The sequence below is a fragment of the Molossus molossus genome, unplaced genomic scaffold, assembly GCF_014108415.1.
Source record: "Molossus molossus isolate mMolMol1 unplaced genomic scaffold, mMolMol1.p scaffold_m16_p_2, whole genome shotgun sequence".
Lineage (NCBI taxonomy): Eukaryota > Metazoa > Chordata > Mammalia > Chiroptera > Molossidae > Molossus > Molossus molossus.
Window position 1 is genome coordinate 839,670 of NW_023425355.1, and position 20,688 is coordinate 860,357.

At 41.2% G+C, this 20,688-nt stretch overlaps 2 protein-coding genes across 2 annotated transcripts in view; both read right to left on the reverse strand.

Moving 5' to 3' along the window:
* The window catches only part of CHIC1 (cysteine rich hydrophobic domain 1), a 41,988-nt gene extending 39,049 nt beyond the window's left edge, over positions 1–2,939 (reverse strand). The window contains exon 1 of the mRNA XM_036270900.1: positions 2,490–2,939. Coding sequence (XP_036126793.1) covers positions 2,490–2,809 — 320 coding nt within the window. The 5' untranslated portion in view covers positions 2,810–2,939. The remainder of the gene's footprint in view (positions 1–2,489) is intronic.
* Positions 2,940–10,971: 8,032 nt separating this feature from the next.
* CDX4 (caudal type homeobox 4) lies at positions 10,972–18,718 on the reverse strand. Its single transcript, XM_036270052.1, has 3 exons — positions 18,214–18,718; positions 12,312–12,457; positions 10,972–11,172 (listed from the first exon to the last, which is right to left on the reverse strand). Exons 1-3 carry the CDS (start codon positions 18,716–18,718, stop codon positions 10,972–10,974), a joined length of 852 nt encoding a protein of 283 aa, XP_036125945.1.
* Positions 18,719–20,688: the final 1,970 nt, after the last annotated feature.

A 20,688-nucleotide genomic window follows, 5' to 3' on the forward strand; every position in this document is an offset into this window, starting at 1 on the left:
AGACTCTTTAAGGTGGGAGGGGTATTATACCGATGACAAGGACTGGCGCAAGGCAAATGTCAGTGCTTTTCTTTTAATTACAAATAGGTTTGTAAATAATTCACCATGATTGTGTGAAGAGTAGAATGGAACCACAAATAAGTTTCAAGAAACTTAAATTCTGTTTTCTTGCTCCTTGTCTGTTTTGTGAATTTCAGAAAATAATGAGGGGGAGGGTTGCTGGGACATAAAATATAGTCTGGAATAAAACCCCCTTTTCTGTTCTGTCATGTTAAATAACCTGCATGAAAGTAACTTCTTTATGCCAAAATCATAATTAGTTTGGGTAAAAACATGTCTCCCTAGTGATTAAAGGGATGGAAGTAAAACAGTGCAGAAAGGTGGCATCTGGTCATTGTAGTCTATCGATAACATTCTTTGAAAAAGAAATGCTGTTAAAACTGCGTAACCAAAAAGCAGGTCTAAAAATCTCCCCAAACTTATCCTGTATTTAAAAATCTTTTTTAATACATTTCATGGAAAGATCACAAAAGTATATTACAAAGAAAATACTGAACATGTTAAAATAAAAACCTAACATGATGGCCCTGGCCAATGTGCCTCAGTTGGTTGGAGCACCGTCCTGTGCACTGAAGGTTCAGGGGTTTGATTGCTGGTCCGGGTACATGCCTGGGTTGCAAGTTCTATCCCTGGTTGGGGCATGTGCGAGAGGCATCCGATCGATGTTTCTCTTACATCTATGTTCATCTGTTTGTCTCTTTCTCCAAACAGTAAAGTATATCCTCAAGTGAGGATTTAAAAAAAAAAAAAAAAGCTAACAGCCCGGCCGGTGTGGCTCAGTGGATTGAACATCCTCTCATGGACTGAGAGGTCCCAGTTTGATTCCTCGTCAGGGTCCATGCCTGGTTTTCAGGATCGATCTCCAGTGGGGGATGTGCAGGAGGTAGCCAACCTATGTATTTCTCTCACATTGATGTTTCTCTCTAAAAGATCAATAAAAACATATTTGAAAAAAGCTAACATAATGGGGGGAGGTGGTGCATATTATACTATTTCAGATAATATAAACTCATTTGAAAATCAAAGGGGTTAAGGGAGTCATTATCAAAATTAGAGGGAGTATGCGTCGATAGTAAACAAAAAAGTTCAGTTATGAAAATGCAATAAAAAATAGCATAGTTAAGAGGATGAACATAACATATTACTCAGAATTTCAAGTATTGCCCAGCTGGTGTGGCTCAGTGGTTGAGCATTGACCCATGCCCCAGAGGTCGCCAGTTCCATTCCTGGTCAGGGCACAAGCCCATATTGTGGGCCAAATCCCCAGTGGGGGGCATGTAGAAGGCGGCAAATTGATGTTCTTTCTCACTGATGTTTCTATCTCTCTCTCCCTCTCCCTTCCTCTCTCTCTAAACCTCTCTCAATAAAGAAAAAAAAAATCAAGTATTTACAGCCCAAGCACATAAAAATGAGAATGCAGTCTTCAAAGCCCAGAGAACCACTATAATTTTCTTTTGTTTTGCAAGTCCTCTGCTATGAGATCCCCCCATTTTATTTTCTCAAATATTATCCAAAATTTCAATTAAAAAAACTCACTGTGTATAAGTTTTCAAGAAATCATCCATGGCTTTTGGGGGACTAATTTCCATATACATTTAATGTTTGTATATCTAATATTCAGGCATACAAAATCTCCTGCAAATATGTTAAATTATGTCAGAGGTAAAGGTGTTTAGAAACCATCTATCTAAAACCTGTGATTTTACAGATGGAGAAGTAAAAGCACAAAAATGGTTAGTAACCTAACCAAGGTCACAAGCCTAGAAAGAAGCAAAGCTGAGATTAACAACCAAGGCTCATCACTTTCAATCCATTACTTTTTCTACTTTTCATAGCTACCTTTCAACCTGAACCTCCAATTGTGTCATATTTAGGGAAAGTCAGAGTGAGGGTGATCAAGACATGGAAAAGGATAAATGTATTCATTCATCTAGGGTTGGATAGGAAGAATGGATAGATGATTATGCAGGTGGGTGGGAACTCTATAATATTATTCACAAACTACATCATATTTCTGTTTTGAAGAAACCCAAGAGAGGTCTTGTCAAATGTCACAGCAGTCACCGTATTCCACCAGACACCGATCTTAGCAAACAATCTTGTGATGTACATCCTGCAGTTGAAAGAGTAGTCACTTGCAGCATACACACAGAAGCAAGGACACTCACCCTTACTCAAATCCTTCTGACTCCCAAACCCTTCATGTCCCTGTCCTTTGCTCACTGTTTACCTGGCGTTGGTGCATCACGTTTGCATTCGCACTTCCTCTACACCTCCCTCCCTCGATTTCTCCATTTACATCAGGTGTCGTTTCTTCGCTGTCTGCTTCAGTGAGCCCTCCCCCCACTTCACCTGCCCCTTGACCACTATGTCATCTCTCTGTCACCAAGTCTCAGGCTTTAACAACCCCGTCACCCCCTGTCGCTTACACGGTGATGTGTCCGGCGCCCCTCACCAGGACAGGGTCGGGGGCATATCGCCGCAGATGCTCCTCGCTCACCACCCGAGGCGGTGGCGGCGTCTCCTCCTCCTGCTCCTTTTCTTCCTCTTGCTCTTCTTCTTCTTGCTCTTGTTCTTCTTCTTCCTCCTCCTCCTCCTCCTCCTCTTCCTCCTCCAAATCTTCCTCGTCATCGTCGGGCCCCGAGACCGACGACGACGACGACGGCGACGACGACGTTGCCGCTTCTTCCTCCTCCTCCAGTTCCGAGATAGTGTCGAACTCCGCCATGTTGGGCAGCAGGATGCTCATCACGTGACCCCCCGGTCGCCGCCACCCTCACGCAGAGCGGTTGGAACCCGCCGAGATGCTGGAAGAGCAGGGGAACGAAATGCAGAGCCGGAGTACCGTGGGGACAGGGTTTCGGGAGGTGCGCCTGCGTGCTGGGGCGGCCGGGATGGGGGTTTGGAGGCGGGGGCACGACGGACACCGAGCCAAGCGGTCTACGCTTGCGCAGCTCGGAGCGAAGAGGGGCGTTGGAGGTGGACTCCGCGGAATCGCGGGGGTCCGCCGTGCGGGTGCTGATTGTAACACTGCCTTTCGGTCTTCTGCTGCCTGTGTGCCGGGGACTCATCTTCTGGTTTCACTTCCCATTAATTCATAGTGACTATGATGACCCACTCCCACCACCCTACGGTGGGAAAAGCATATTCTACAAAAGTGAGGTTCGAGCTGTACCCCAAATGTCTCAAGGTAGATACCAGTTCGTTATGTTTGTTCCCCATGGCAGTTTAAAACATTTTCCCATCAAAACTTTGCCACACTCTACAAGGCATTTTATTCACACTTTACCAAACAAGAAACTTTCTATCACTACTTGTATTCCTACTGTGTCATACAGGGAACTTTCTAAGCTACACACTCAAATGTCCATATCTCATTTAATATTTCATAGGCTTAGGAAATATGTACCATAATTATCTCATTTACAGATGGAAAACCTAGATGCAGAGAGCATAAGTAACTTTCCCAAGGTCGTGGATGTACTAAATGGCAGTTCCAATTGTAAATTTAGGGGTCTCTTCTAATTTCAGAAGCCCAGCGCTATTCACCACAGCACTGAAATTGTTCTGATAGGCTTTGCAGAGTAGTGCTTCTTGGACTGCTTCTTCAAAGGTGTTTGAATTTTGAAGCTTTTTTGCAGAGGTGGTTGAGGGAAATGTGGAAATGCAAGGAGCAGTCCAGTTTAAGGAAACATTAATTAATGTCATCCATTTTCCAGAGACTGAGATACACTCTTTCACATACAGTATCTCAGTTAATCCTTAATCAGTCCCATCAGGTAAGCATCATTGTATCTATTTTATACTTGGCCCCACAGAGTCTCAGGAAGCTTAAGTAATTCATTAAGGGCTGTAGTTACCTTTTGTCCAAAATTTTTATTTCAAATATTCTATCTTCACACCCACTAAAATGGTGTACAGATCACATATTTTCAGTTTCCAATCCATGTCTCAAACTGTTTCATACTTCCATGTCATAAATCATGGATTTTTAAGACAGTGAAGTCACATACCTGCTAAGTAATAAAAAATTCTATAATTCAAGTACTCAATATTAACTTCACTGCTCTGTCTGCTACACCACAGTCGTATCCCAATTAGATGGTGAGACTGGAAAAACAGACATAGCCACGCAGGAAAGCAGCATAAAACAAAGTCCTTATGATGTACGAAGCAGGAAAAAATGAGTTTTATAAAAGGCATTGATCAAACCATTATCATTACTGAAGAGTTTGTGTTATTAAAATGAAAAAAAAAAAAGTTGTATTGCACCCAAAAGCTTGATTATTTAACAACTTTAAAACTAAGATGTCGCTCTGGCCGATTTGGTTCAGCGGTTAGAGCGTTGGCCTGCTGTCTAGAGAGACCCAGATTCCTTCCTGCTAAGGGCACATACCCTGGTTGCAGTTTTTCCCTGGCCCTGGTTGGGTCATCACTCGATGTGTCCCTTTCACTTCGACATTTCTCTCTCTCTCTCCCTCCCACTCTATCTGAACAAAAAATGGAAAAATGTCCTCTGGTGAGGATAAAAACAAATTAATAAATAAATTGTAAGCTCAGCCAATGTAGCTCAATTGGTTGGATGCTGTCCTGTGCATGGAAGGGTTGCCAGTTCAATTCCCAGTCAGGGCATATTCCTAGGTTACATGTTTGAGCCCCATTAAGGGTGCATGTGGAAAGCAGCCAATCAGTGTTTCTCTTTCACATCATGTTTCTCTCTCTCTCTCAAAATCAACAAATATATATTTTTAAAATAGTTGTAACATTTTATTAATGCCGCCCCCAAAAATTCAATAAAAAATTGCTGTTTACCCTCCAGGAAAAAAAATAAATTGTAGTAGCATTATCAATAAACAACAAAATTTACTTTTTTTTAAAATAGTATAGAGAATTTTATCTACTAGCTACAAATTATAATTAAACATGGAACCATAAAATATTTTATAACATTCTTCTGGCAAGACATACATGATATAGCTGCCTTTCTTGTGTATTAATAAATAATATGTCCTATTTCATTTATGGAACTGACATACTTTAGACTTAAAATCAAATTAATATTCTGCACCAGTTCTTTTCTTTCAAAAAACAAAAAACGCCATAAGCGATACTATAATTTTAAAAAAATAATTTATGGATAATCTTATATTATCCATAAAGTCCCACTAAGTTAAGGTCTAGAGTGAACTATTTTCCTGGTTACTACTTAAATGATAGTTTCTCTTTTTCATCACTCAGGATTATGCTAGGAGGAGATACTTGAAGGAAAGAAAGGAAGAATATAAGTGAAGAAATGATGGCTGTGGGGGCTAGGAAGGAAAGACAAAGAGGAGGAAATTCGACTGTGAAAATGGAGAGGCTTGTGACATTTAGCCAAATGTCAAAAGGACAAAGCAGTTCAGAAGGGTACTCTGCTTGAAGAAACTAGTATAGGCAAATCTGCTCATCTGTTTGCCTGTGTAGACTGTGCTGAAAAGGCATATATGATTCTTTTTTTTAAAATCCTCACCCAAGGATTTTTTTACATGTACCTTCAACAGAGTGTGAGGGGGAGAAAGAGAGAGAGAGAGAGAAACATCACTGTGAGAGAGACACATCGATTGGTTACCTCCCACACGATCCTTGGGGCTGGGGACAAACCATAACCGAGGTACGTGCCTTTGGCTGGAATCGAACCCAGGACTCTCTGGTCCACAGGCCGACACTCTAACTGCTGAGCCAAACCGGCCAGGGCAAGGCATATATGATTCTAAAGGTAATTTGTTTTGCTGAACTGTAGGAGAACTTGGAATTGGGCGGGATGAGAAAAATACATTTTGCTAGTAAACACAAGAAATATAACATGATTTTAAAATGGTAATTTAGCAACCTTCAAGAATAGTAAAACTAGGGGTGGATGTAAAATAAAGTAGGCTGTATAAACTTCTGCCTGACACGCTGAGGGGGGTGGGTAATTCTTTCCATCTGATGCATAGGGACCTGAGACAAGAGGCCACAGGTTTAACTATCTGCGGGCATTTCAATTTGAAAATAACTGAAAGAAAGTATAACATTTCTTTTCAATGTTCATAAATAAAATTTTATTGGAACATAGCTACACCCATTTATGTATTGTCTGTGGCTATTTTCGCATTACAACAACAGAGCTGAATAGTTGTCACACAAATCATATTACCCACAAAAACGAAAATATTTACAATCTGACCCTTTATAGGAAGAAAAGAAAAAAAAAAAAGCCAAACCCTACACTAGGCAGGTTCCTAGTTAAATTTCTCTCCTGTCCTTACCAACAATTTTATCAGTTGGTCCTGCCTTCAAGGGGTCTTTATGAATAAAATGTCCAGTGGTACAGTTTGCCACAAGTGCTCAGTTAATGACATGAGGGTTTTGCTTTGATGAATATCAGGGTGCATATATTCTCCTGAATTGGTGTTTCAAGATTCTTATGATATATTCCCGTAAGTGGGATCAGTGGATCAAAAGAGAGTTCGATTTTTAATTTTTTGAGGAAACTCCACACTGTTTTCCATAGTGGCTGCACCAGTCTGCATTCCCACCAGCAGTGTGCTAGAGTCCCCTTTTCTCCACAAACAATTCAATAAAAAAATGGAGCGAGGACCTTAGTAGCTGCTTCTCCAAAGTGGACATACTGATGGCCAATAGACATATGAAAAGACGCTCAATGTCACTAATTGTCAAAGAAATGTTAATCAAAACTGCAATGAGAGCCCTGGCCGGTTTGGCTCAGCGGCAGAGCATTGGCCGGGGGACTAATGAGTCGCAGGTTTGATTCTGGCCAAGGGCATGTACCTGGGTTGCAGTTTGTCCCCAGCGCTGGTCAGGGTCGTGCAGGAGGCAACCAGTCCATGTGTCTCTCTCACATGCATTTTTCTCTCTCTCTCCCTCCCACTCTATCTGAAGATAAAGAGAAAAATATCCTCGGGCAAGGATTAAAAAAACAAACAAACTGCAATGAGATATCACCTCAGATATGGTGATAGCTGTCAGAATGTCTTTATAAGTGTCTTAATAAATCAACAAACAACAAGTTTTGGAGAGGATATGGAGGAAAGGGAAACCTCGTTCACTGTTGCTGGCACTACATATTGGTACAGCCCTTATGGAAAACAGTATGAAGGTTTCTCAAAAAAGACCCAGCAATTCCACTTCTGAGTATATATTTGAAGAAACCCAAAACACGAATTCAAAAGGATATATGCAGCTTTATGTTTATTGCAGCATTATTTCCAGTAGCCAATATATCAAAGCAACCCAAGGACCCATCAATAAATGAGTGAATAAAAAAGTGGTGCTACAGCCCAGCCGGTGTGGCTCAGTGGTTGAACGTCAACTCATGCACCAAGAGGTTACTGGTTCAATTCCTGGTCAGGGCACATGACTGGATTTCAGGCTCAATCCCCAGCAGGGGGCATGCAGGAGACAGCTGATGGGTGTTGATGTTTCTCTCTCTCTCCCTATCCCTTCCTTTCTCTCTAAAAATCAATAAAAACATATATTTAAAAGGTGGTGGTACATATATACAATGGAGTGTTACTCAGCTATAAAAGAGAGGAATTCTACCATTTGTGACAACAGGAATGGACCAAACAGTATTATACTACGGGGAATAAATCAGACAGAGAAAGACAAATACCATATGATTTCACTTATATGTGGAAACTAAAGAGCAAATAAACAAACAAAGTAGAAAAAAACTCACAAATACATCCATGAGACTGATGGTTGCCTGAGGCAGGATATTGGGGGGCTGAGTGAAGGGATTTGAAAGTCCAAATTGGTAGTCACCAAATAGTCATGACGATGTAAGGTATAGCATAAGCAATATATTTTTTAAGTGACTATAACTTGTTTTTTTCTTTATTGATTTTGCAGAGAGAGGAAAGGAGAGGGAGAGAGAGAAAAACATTGATGAGAGAGAACATAGATTGGCTGCCTCTGGTATGCCCCCCACTGTGGATCGGACTCACAACCTGGGCATGTGCCCTGACCAAGAATTGAACCGGAAACCTCTTAATGCATAGGTTGATGCTCTACTGCTGAGCTACACTGCCCGGGTGCATAGGCAATATTTCAATAACTATGTACGGTGCCAGGTGGGTACTTGAAATATTGGTGGACTCTTTTATAAAGTACGTGATTGTCTAACTGTTAGGCAGGATAGATAGCTGCTAGGGGAGGAAGAGGGGAAAGGGAGGATTAAAAAGGGGAGTTTATTCCATCCTCTGAACAAAAAAATCAGTAGCCCTGGCCGGTTTGGCTCAGCAGTTAGAGCGTCGGCCTGCGGTCCAAAGAGACCCGGGTTCCGTTCCCGCTAAGGGCACATACCTGGTTGGGTCGTGTGGATGGTGACCTCTCGATGTGTCCCTTTCACGTCAATGTTTCTCTGTCTCTCTCTCCCTCCCACTCTATCTGAACAAAATATCGAAAAATGTCCTCGGGTGAGGATAAACAACAACAAAAAATCAATAGTCTTGGGACTTGCCAAGGTAAAAATCACTCGATGTTCTCATAAATTCTGGGAAAAGACACACCAGTGTAAAAATGAAACTCTGAAATCTAGTCTTTTGCCCAATATGTCCACCAGGGATCCTTGAAACATATAGGGGAAAAAAGATAAAACCCTTCAACCCTCACCAGACTAGCTGAGTTGCCAGTTTGTGCTTCATGACAAGTGTATTCTCTCTTTTTTGTTGTTGTTAATCCCATCCAAGGATATTTTTTCCATTGATTTTTAGACAGAGTGGAAGGGGAAGGGGGGGGGGAGAGAAACATTGATGTGAGAGAGACACATTGATTGGTTACCTCCTGTAGGACTCCATCTGGCACCAGGATCGAACATGCAACCCAAATACGTGCCCTTGACCAGTAATCAAAACGCTGACCCTTTGGTCTGCCGGCCAATGCTCTAACCGCTGAGCAAAACTGACCAGGGCCCAAGTGTATTCTTAATAAATTTGCTTGCTTTGCTTCAACACTGCTTTCTGTCACTCATTTGAATTCTTTCTCATGAGTGTGACAAGAGCTGAGGAAGGGAGAGCCCCGTTTGACTCAGGCAGCTCTCCAGTAACATCTTTCTGGTTCCATGACTTGGACTGCTGAATTGCCTGCTTTCAGTTTGATGGTGACACAGGAAGATAGTACGTTTTGTTCCCAGGCAGGGAGCCCTTTATTCCATGTGTGTTAGTTTTCTCGGGGGAAAAAGGGGCAACAGTGGCACAAGGAATCAGGCATTTGGAATAAGATTATGTCAACAGACTTGAAGGGGAAAGATGAGGACCTAGGCTCATGTAGGGTCTGAAGAAAAGGGGCAATTCCTTCATCAGGTTTGAGTCTCGAATGTCCTTGCAGAGGTGTCTGGGGTTGAACCCTAAGACACGCAGGAGCCTAATAGGGACTTTAATTTCATTTGTAATTAACTGTCTGGTTCATTTGGGAACGTGCACATAAGGGTTGGTCACCTAGTGCCAATGATCCCACTTCTGGGACTGTATTCTAAGAATCCAAAACACCAATGAGAAAGAATATATGCACCTCTTTGTTCCTAGCAGTGCTATTTACAACAGCCAAGATCTAGAAACAGCCCAAGTGCCCATTAGTAGATGAGTGGATAAAAAGCAGCGGTACCGATTCACAACACTAGTCCTGAAAGCACACAGTACGGTAAGTGTTTGCTTTGCATTGACATTCATACTTGAAGACTCAATGCTGTCATACTTTTGCCTTCCTCTACCCTCCAAACCTATCCCTGTGTTATGAGAGACTAATTGATTATCCGTTATAGGTGTCTCTCCTCAGTAGCACATTCAGACATGAATATATAAGGAAGTGATCCCCACCTGGGGGGCTGAACCTAAGTTATCCATAGACTAAATCCTCTAGTCAGTTTTTCCCTTCTGTATTGTTATCAGAGTTGCAACTACTCTGCTGAATTTGTTTATAGCTTTCTTTTTTTAAAAAATATTTTCTTTATTGATTTTAGAGAGAGAGGAAGGGAGAGATAGAAACATCGATGAGAGCGAACACTGATTGGTTGCCTCCTGCATGCCCCCCACTGGGGATCAGGCCCACAACCTCAGGCATGTGCCCTGATCAGGACTCGAACTGGCGACCTCTTGGTGCAACCACTGAGCCACACCTGCTGGGCTGTTGATAGCTTTCTTAAGGCATAATTGATGTACAAAAAACTGCACATATTTAAAGTATAAAAGTTGATTTTTGACATATGTATACTCATGAAACCATCACCAGCAAGGGGGGAGGGTGGCAGAGACTGGCCTGTATCGTTCTAGTCTGATTTCATTGTTTTGGCAAGATTTGAAATTAACACTGAGGTTAGAAGTTCTGAGATAATTGAGGCCAGACAAGTATGGTTGAGAGACGAAAATTGGTCTTTATATTTATTGTTTTTATTAACCAGTGACAATGGATTCAGAATCACCTCCTGCTGATTTTTTAAAGCATTTGTCTTATGAAAATGCTCTTAGCCAAAGATAAATACATTTCTGCTTACCTTTTCCCTCCCTCCAAATGTAGCATAATAGAATATACCCAGCATCAAACATCAAGCACACAGGTGTCTGACATTTGTTTAGGGAAAGTTTCTGAAATTGTGAATAGATTTGCAAAGGCTTGTGATTGTAGTTTTTAATCATATAGCTTACTAGCAAACTTCCCAAGTGACTGACACTTGGCATAGCACATAAGAGTTTTCTGGGGATGGTTTCTAACAGTAAATCACCCTTGAATGATCTTTAATCCATTTTGCATTCACTCCTTCTGCATACTGCTTTACAAGGGATTACATCCTGTCCCAAATTCCCTGCTGGTATCTTAGATAACAAAAAGACAATGCTACAGGAAGGACACTTTACATTTTTCTTTGCCTTTCTTTCATTCAGAGACCTGCTGTATCTCAATAGGCTGAAATCCACAGACAGCAGATGCAGTGGTGAAAAAAGCGTTAGATAGTTCCCCAGGGCTGATAGAGCCAGAGTCACTTTGCACGGAGCCTCCACTGTTCTCAAATTGCAAGATTTTCTTTTTTATCATCTTTCTCTCCTTGGCTCTGCGATTCTGAAACCAGATTTTCACCTGAAACACAAAATACGTTGGATTTAATGGGGCAGCATACTGAATGCAGTTTTCAGTCATTGCTGATGTTGTACAAGGACTTTAACATTTACAAAGCCCTTTCACATACATCACTTCACAGTTATCCTCACAGTTACCTTATGAAATATGCCCATTTAACAGGTTAAACAAGTTGAGACTCAGAGAGGGGAAGTATCTTGCATGAGCTGAAACTGAGATTGAGTCCAGGGCTATTTAATCTGAATACAGTGTCACTTACCACCTCAGTTGTATAGGTAGAAAAAAATGATGATAGAATGGCAGATACTGAGGTTTGGTTATAAAAGGGGAGGGATTTAAATAGCAAAGATGACTATGGTCTGTAATTAGAGAAACTTTTTAATAATAAGGTTAAGGAACCACAGAACCTGGGTAAACAAAGGTAACAAAATACTTTTTCTCTTGCTGTGAAACCAATGTGCCTTCATACATGGTTGAAATATAAGCTGCTTGGGATAAGACAATACATTAATGGACTTAAAAATTCTAGAATTCTGATTCCAGTATTACTTCTAGACTTAAGTGGAAAGACATCAGGTAGTTATATAATGTTAAATCCAGTGAACAGAAACCATTGATCCTTGCCTGACTTAATCTTCAGTAAGTACCCATAATAAGCCAAATTTGAGACAGGCATCAAGAGATTATATAGACCATAGAAAATTAAATTTCCCACCCTGAATAATAGAAAAAATTGGTTCAGATAGCAGTATTGGTGTTTAGTTACTGTTGCAATTTGACCAATATGAACCAGATAATTGCCGTGATTGCCAAATGTCCACTTCACACATTGGTTGTGACTACTTGGGGAACCAGATCAAGGTTTTCAGTTGACTATGGAAGTTTTACTTCTTCTCCGCCTCCTACATCCCCACTCTTTGCTTCCGTATCTGCAAAGTACCAACCACATTCAATTATTCATAAAACCACTGACCAATGAAACTAAACTAAGAGGTCCAGTAGGATGAATGTGGGCTTTAGCAGAACTTGCAGAATACCTTTGTCTTTTATGCCACTTCCATTCCTGCTTACAGATTCCCCTAAATTCTCAACCTATTGAAATAACTATATGAGACATGTTGGATATACTTCTGGTGTACCTGTCTTTCAGAAAGGCCCAGGTTCATTGCCAGCTCTGATTTCCTCCGAAGAGTAATGTATCTATTGCAGTGGAATTCCTTCTCCAGCTCCAACCTTTGATGATCTGTGTAAACCACACGATACTTTTCTTTTGTTCTGGTTTTCCCTGTTTGGGGAGAAAGCAGTGCATTTAATCATATTTTTACTTCTTTGGAGATTGTTTTGTGTGAAGGAATCACAGCCATTGTTTCCACCCTCGTCTGTTACTTTCACATTTAAACCAAGTACATGTTTTTAGCCAAACAGGTCATCAGTCCATCTCTCCATTAAATACGTTGTCATCTATAGCTATTACACACACACACACACACACACACACACACACACACACATTCAACACACCTATCATACAACCATTGACCTGTAGCTACACCAAAGCATTGTAAAGCAAACACTTAACCTAAGGTTTAGTGTAGGTAAGTGACTTTGTGCTAGTGAGCTGAGCAATGGGGACCCAAACGCTTATTTTTGACTGCCAGTCTAGTGTGCTAAATGTTATTCCCAGTTTAAACATGCTGGAAGACATAAGAATGTCCCAAGTGTGGCAAATTACTCTGTGATCCTGACATTATTAGTTAAATACATTGTAATTACACATGCATTCTAGATAGAATTTCTTTAAATAGCAATTAAAGCAGCATTTATTGTCACTTACATTTTGTTCTAGGATAGCCCCTGTTACCTATTAGAAAAAATTTTAGTATTTTTTATGTGGGCGTCTTAAACCAATTTTTTATTTCCAAGTGGATAAGGAATGAGTTAAAGAGGGGGTACTGACTTAAGCAGAATAAAATGAGTATTCCAGTATTGTTTGGAAGGATATATAAACATTTTCTTTGTGTTACATTTTATATACTTTCTCATGCCCTTCTTAAAATAGAGTTGTATTCCTCCTTTCAAATTTTCCAAAGGTAATTGGGAAGTTTTGCTTTTTTCCCCATTTTTCTACCCCTCTCCTGAATCTTCCTCCTTTTCTCTATGGCTTTTAGCAAACTCCTTCTGATCTTCTCTGGTTGTTTTTGATCTGAAGTTTTGGGGAGCAATCTGTAGGACAAAGGTTTCTTTTAAGTGGTTCCCTAACTCCATTGAGGTGTTAAGATGCAGCACAGGCCTAACAAAGGAGCTACATAGACATAGCATCAAATCCCACGTTGAACCCTATTTACATTTAGGAACACCAGCCAATTGGCTTGGGATTTACAAGCCCTAAACAAATGTCAGACACTCTTTCATGTCCAGAAAAGAAAAAAAAGGGGATATTAATGTAGAAACAAACTCTAGATGAGAGAGATGTTTTCGGATTAAACTAAATGGCTGAATAACTCATGAAGTAATGAACTAAACAAAATGTTTTCCCCGGAAACTGGAAAATGATGAACCCCAGTCAGTTAACCTACCCCAAAGGCTCAAACTTTGAGCTGGTTTTTAAAATCCAAACAGAAACCCAGGAAACCAGAGGTCTGGCCTTTGGTATGTTACAAAGGCAGAATGTATAGTTGTGGTCACAATGAAAACTTTGAGGCTTAATTTATTTCCTAAGTCTCAAATTGGAGGATCTAAATACATCTTGGAAGAGATGTTTCCTAAAACCCTTCCTTACCCCAAAGTGGCTGAATGTTTAAATTCAAACTGGAGGCAGAAGTTAGAATTCAACTTGTGTGTGTCTGTGTTTTTTGCTCTGTGATAATCAGTAAATATAACCAGACTTCAAGAACTCTGGAAAGTTGCAGTCCTTCCCCACCCCCATTGGTCATAAATTCCCCTCTTGCAGTTTCTCCTGAGGACAATAAAATCAAGATCAGGCCTCTTTATTTGCCATGAAAATCCTCACCCTTTCCGGCAATATAACCCCTGAAAACAGGAGGGACGAGGAAGAGCCCGGCTGCATATCAAAGCCGTGGGAAGTGTTAAAAGGGGTCTGTTGCCCTAATCTGACAGATAAGACCTCAAACCTCAAGAAGATGGAGCTCAGGGGGAAATACTGACTGCAAAGTTTACAAAGAGAAACAAATGACCATTTCCCAATCCTGTTCTTGTGTCTTTCCCTGTGAACTTTCTCCTCTCCTCCTCCTCATCGCCTCTACCCCTTAAATGGTGAAATCAAATTAAATGGCATTTGGAAATTTTCCAGTAGAGCATAATGTCCATATTCACATACACTTACTAAAGTATGTATACTAAGTAAGTGTACATATACTTAGTACTAAGAGTACTAGCTTTTATGGTTAAGCTATTCTGTTCTCCCAGATGCTACCTATTTTTGAAGGTGAGGGAACCCCCTTCTCTGGCACTATTGTGAGTTAATTTAGGAAAGTAACAAACTGAAGATGTATTAAAGGGCTGCTTCTAGCGCTCTGTAGTGGGGATTTCATTGCCTCTCCCACACTCTAAGGACTTCATTACCCATGATACAGTATCCCCACAGAGTTCGCAAGCATTCATCCCATATGGTGACTTATTATCATCCTAAATATGCTCATTTCAGAGACTGGATGTGAACTGTTAGTCAGAAAAACACTTTCCATACCTAGGGGTTATGATGATGATGACAATAAGGGTAAAGATGGATCAAACCAATTTCTTCTTCTTTTTTTTTGTTCAGGTAGAGTGGGAGGGGGAGAGAGGAAGAGAGAGAAAACATCGATGTGAAAGGGACACATCGAGTGGCTGCCACCTGCACAATCCAACCGAGGTACATGCCCTTAGCGGGAACTGAACCTGAGTCTCTCGGGACCGCAGGCTGACACTCTGACCACTGAGCCAAACCAGCCAGGGCACTAATTTCTTCTTGTAGGGAGTACAGTGAGATTGACTCCATTACTGTGATTTTAAATCTTAATGGAAATCTTTTGCTGCTTTTAGTTTAAAATTTTATACAAATTTATTTATAAAAATTGTCCAATGCAATGATCAAAACCAAGGAAGACAATGATAAACTTCAAGAATTATTAAGCAACTTCTTTTCTGAAGTGTCCTAATTGAATACAACCTTTTAAGTATTACTTAGTATTTTGTCCTGTGGCTTAATCAGAAATATTCAGTCACTCTCTTCTCTTTCCTTCTTTCCAACCCCTAACAAGAAAGCTTCTCTGCAGCTCTGCTTAGATTCCCACCTTGCTAATGTTCATCCTGAGCTACAACTCTGAGCAAAAGAAAAGACGAAAAATAATTTCTAACCATAATGCACTGACAATGTTTAAAATATGGAAACACATAACCTTGCACAGAACCTTTCTGTCAGGTTCCTTTTTATATAATCCTTCAAATGAAATGTGTATTGGAACAGAATACTTAAGGAAGGAAGTGCAAATAAAAATACCTCACTCTTTAATCAAATTACCTAGGGGACATTTACTCTGTATGTCAGTTTCCTTTTATGAAAAAATCAAATGTGATGCTAATCCATATAAAATATTTTCCGATGTTCCCTAATATATGTATTTTTCTTTATTTAACTTAAGGCTATTTAAAATATTCTTCAATAATGGAAAGAGTTTTTATTTCATTACTTTAATCAGGGAGGGATTACTTCCATTTGCAATTCATCTATTTTCTTCTCAACTTTAAGCCAAATGTTGTCCCATAATACTACTAAGAGTGAATTAAAAAATTTAGGAGGATCTGACTTATTCATTCAACAAATATTTGTTTAAAACTCATTATGCACTAATCATAAAAATGGATGTATTTTAGTTCAGAGTGGTCTAATGAAGTGATCAGCTTAATTTTTTTGTGAGGTTCATAACCTGAGATCCATGGGAGGACTTTAGTGGGTCCCCAAATCTCTTAAAATTATTTAAAAAATGACATGTGTGTGTGTGCAGGTGTGGTTTTTTTAAATTTTATTTTTGTTACAGATGTTTCTCCTTTTTTACCCCATTGGCACCCTCCCATCCCTGGCTTTGTTGTCCATGTCCATTGGTTATGCGTACATGCATATAAGTTCTGTGGTTTATCTCTTCCCACCCCCACCACCCCCTCTTCTGAAGGTTGTCAGTCTGTACCCTACATGTGTGTTTTTATCTATTTCTCTGGGGTGAGGGTTCATAGTTTTATCATATTCTTATACTGTTGTTAAATATGCACCTGTGTTATAAGAATATAGCAAAGGGGTAATTTTAATTTAGAAGACATTAAAATGGAACAAACATGGAATTTACTAAAACATCATCTTCTATAGGATAGGTTGTTATAAAACCATTCCATTTAAAATTACTCATAGAAGTTGGAGAGAAAATCTTGTGAAGGTGGCATTGTACCTCCAGGTTTGAAGGCTTAGCCAGTGATGAAGAAACCAGAGTCTAAGGAGTCACTTTTTAAACTTCTCACACCAGAATTACCCAAGAAAGAAACTCTGGCTCATAAAAGCAAATGAGACTTTTAGTGAACAGAAAATTCATGACTCAAGATAATTTCTTTTATCTTATCTTTTCCCTCTGTTGTTCTCTGTTCCAAACAACATGCTAGTGACTTCCGTCTTATAAAGTGTTTCAAGACTTAATCCTGGACTGGGAGAAGCTACTTTTCTGTCCTTTGCTGATGGTTAAGGTTCAGTGAATGGATGTTAATTACAACCCTAAGATTATATGTAATAACAGTCACCCTAACCTCATTTTCTATTACACTTACCCAACTCATCCACATTGGGAAACAATATGCAGATTTACTTCCAAACACTTTAAAGCCAACTATTTAAACCTTCCTCTTGGTTTGGGATTGCTACCCTAGTAATGTGTTCTTCAACCAGAACTGCTTCCTGCTGAGTCCTAATGGAAAAAGTTGGTCCCTTCCAGCCTTCCACTTTTGCTTTTTAGAGGGAAGAAAAAGTGCAGAACTGTGAACGGAAGCATAATTATTGTGGACTAATGCTATTAAAATGTCATTGCTTCCCCAGAGGGATAAAAGTGATAAAATAGAATTTCACTGATTTTCTCTAATGACCCGTTGGTTGGAATAATAAGAATGTGATAAAAAAAGAACCACAACTGAAAACAAACATCTCCCCGCCTTTCCGTCCAAGATAAATGCAGAATGCCCATTTTCCCCGCCCCCATATGCTGCTCTCTGGCTTGTGGGTAGGAACGTGAATCAGCGTTAAGTTGGGACCTCTGGGCTTTCCTGCACACAGACACAAACCAGTATGCTGTCCGTGCACCTCGGTCGCCTGCCTGGACAGTTATGAGGGCTTTAATCACTTATTAGTGATATTTGTGCGTGCCTAGCAGATGTGAGGGTTAAGTAGCATATTATGTCCCAGAGGCATGCTGTAGCCTTCTTGCCTGCTTGGGCACAGGAAGCAGAAGGAGCTTCCTTGAGAGTCTAGGGTGATGAGGCCCCTTTGCCATTGAGGCCTTCATGGCTAAACTGAAAGGTCCGTTGGCAGCCAAGCACCTTAGCTGATTATCATCAGCTTTGGAGAGAAGACAACCCACACAGATGGGGAAGGGTTTGAAATGGAACCGCGCAAGTAGCAGTGACTGAGCATAGGGACACCGTGGCTGTCCTCTCGCATCATTCACCCATTGATGTTTCCAGTGCATGTGTGTTCCCATCCAGGCAACTACAAAGTTGGATCTTGATCCTTGTGGTCTAGCATGACCATTGTCCACCCACTTACTTCTTTGACTAGTCAGGAAATGGCGAAAAACACAACTATGGTTTAGTTCTAAGTCCTATATTCTACTGACTGAGCAGAGGCACACGCGAGGGAGGTCACTAATGGGGGGGGCAGTCAGTCACGCAGTAGTCTCCCTCAATTAAGCTGTCCCTGGAGAGGCCTGAAGAGTAGGAGGTAGGACAGGCCAACAGAAGTACAGAAGTGAAGGAAGGCAAAGTGCAAGGGCACTGGAATGGATTACTCACCAGTCCCCTGAATGGCTTTGCGCGTCCAAGCATAGGGGCTGTAGTGGCTTTTGCTGGGAGAACAGGCGACCGAGGTTCCAGCATCTGTGGGGAACAGTGACCCGCCAGCCACAACTGGCAGGCTGCCACCAGTACTTCCATAGTCTGCAGGGTCAAGGTTCCTGTATTCCTGTGAGCTGAAAGCGGTCGGGTTCGAGGTCACGTCGTTCATGGGCACCGTGCTCATTGCACCAGAGGGCCCTAGGTACGACGCGCTACAGTCTTCCGGTGGAGGGCTATAGGGTGAGCCCCAGGCCGCTAACGACGTCTGGTGAAGATCTATGCTGGCCACATGAGAGTACCCCATGTAGTGAGTGTAAGCTGGGCCGGCCATGAAGTTGGAGACTGGCAGCGCACTCCCACCGCCCCCAGTGCTGCCAGCCCCAGCCGTGCCGCCTCCCGCAGGGCTCCTGAGAGTGCCCGGGTACATGCCCACTTCCTTTTCCAAAAGGCAGCTTCTGTACATGGTGGCTAGAGTGTGAGGAAGGAGTTCCCTAACCCATCCTGAAGTCCCTGTACCTCCCGGCCCTACTTTGAAAAGCAGCAGGGAATCAATAGTTCAGTCTGTACCTGTGCTGCACTCTCTTCTGCACTCCTCAGCCTGCTCCATCTGGCGTTTCCTACCCGAAGGTTTCCAGGTGACTGGTAGCCAGGGTACAGAAGGGCAATAGCTGGGCTGACGTCAAGGGGCTATAGGCTTTTACATAGCATTTGCATTCAAATGAAGGGCCATTTCACTTTTCACAAGGACTTGTTCACTCTATGCTCCCTCTCCCAGAGCTCACAAGCCTTTCTGTCTTATCTTTCTCACTTTTCTCCATCTAGTCCCCACAACATTACTCTTGCACTTTTGGAGGCAGGAACTCCTCCAGAGGTTTCTGCCCAGCTCCCTTCATAGTGGAATGAAGATGTTTTGAAGCAGAACCATGTTCTGCCCTTTGGGATTTAGTCCTTACTCTGGGGTCTCCTCACTTTCCATTGGTCTTCCGGAGTCCAGTATGTATGGTAGTATCCCCTCTGCCCACATTATTTGGCAAGGGTACTCAACACGGCACAGGCCCATTATACCACAACCATATATTGTGTGCCTACTGTGTGCCAGGCACTGTTGTAAACTCTGGGAATATACCACTGAACAAGAGATACACATTTCTGCTCTCCATTCCTAAGGTTATATTCCAGTGTATGGGAGGCTGGATTCATGGGATGTTTTACAAATACAAATAAATTAAAGAGAGGTGAAGAGGGTAGATTATGGAAAAGGGAAGGAAAAAGGGAACAGAATCATGTGAGTAGTAGCCTTGATTATTTCCAGGTCAGTTTACTAGTCTCAGATGTCTCTTTCTGCCAGGTATGGCTTCTGCCTCAAAGCCAGTGCCTCAAGGGCCCAAATTCGTGCAGTTTCAAACACCTGGCAGCTGCATCGCCCAGGTTTTTTTCACACCTGAGGAGATTTCCTTTGTAAAGTTCTACTTGTTTAAAAAGACATGGGCTTGCTAGTAGATGACAATGAACTAAAATTATTGCTTTAAGAAACCAGGTCACCTCTTGACCACAAAACCAATCTGTATCCCAGTGTCCCTTCCCTCTTTCCCCCCTCCTCCAGAGAAACCTACCACGACCTTTAGTTCACGCAATAAGACCTTTAGTCCAGGCGATAATCCATAATCGTACTCAGGGAAAGTGCTCCTCTATAAAGTTCAATCCAACCTTGCATCCCCATTACCTTAATCGTTCTTTGGCTTTGGGAATATCACCTTACCTCTGGGAATTTCAGGGTTTCTCCCAGTGTAAAATAACAAGATTTATTGAGATAATGCATGCAGACTGCTTAACTTAATGCTTGGTACACAATATGGAACCATTGTACTATATTCACAAATTCACTCAACAAATATTTATTGAATTCCTAGGTGCTGTTCTATGAATGGAGATATGAGTAGTGAATACACAAAGCCCCTGGCCTTGTTAAGCTTGTATTCTAGTGGGAAGAGGCACTAATAGGTAATTAAACTTTATGGTGTCAGATAATAATAATGCTATTTAGACAAAGAAAGCAAGAAGTAAGATAGGGAATGCTGGAGGGTTTTGCAACTTTAAATGGGGTGGTCTGGGAGGACCTCACTTACAAATGACATTTACGTAAAACATAGAAGAGATTATGGAGTGAGCTGTGAAGAGAGGATCCAGACAGAGGGAACAATAAGTGAAAAGAGAATGGCTATCTCCAATTGGAGAAACAGCAAGGAAGACAGTGTAGTTAAAGAGTAGATGAGGTCCAAAAGTTAAAAAAGAATAGATCATTGTAAAGATTCTAATTCTTGCTCTAAGTGAAGTAGGCAGACATTGTACGGTTTTGAGGAGATGAGTGACATGATTTGACTTAAATTTTGAAATGATCACTCTGGCTGTTGGATTAAGAACAGATTGTAAATG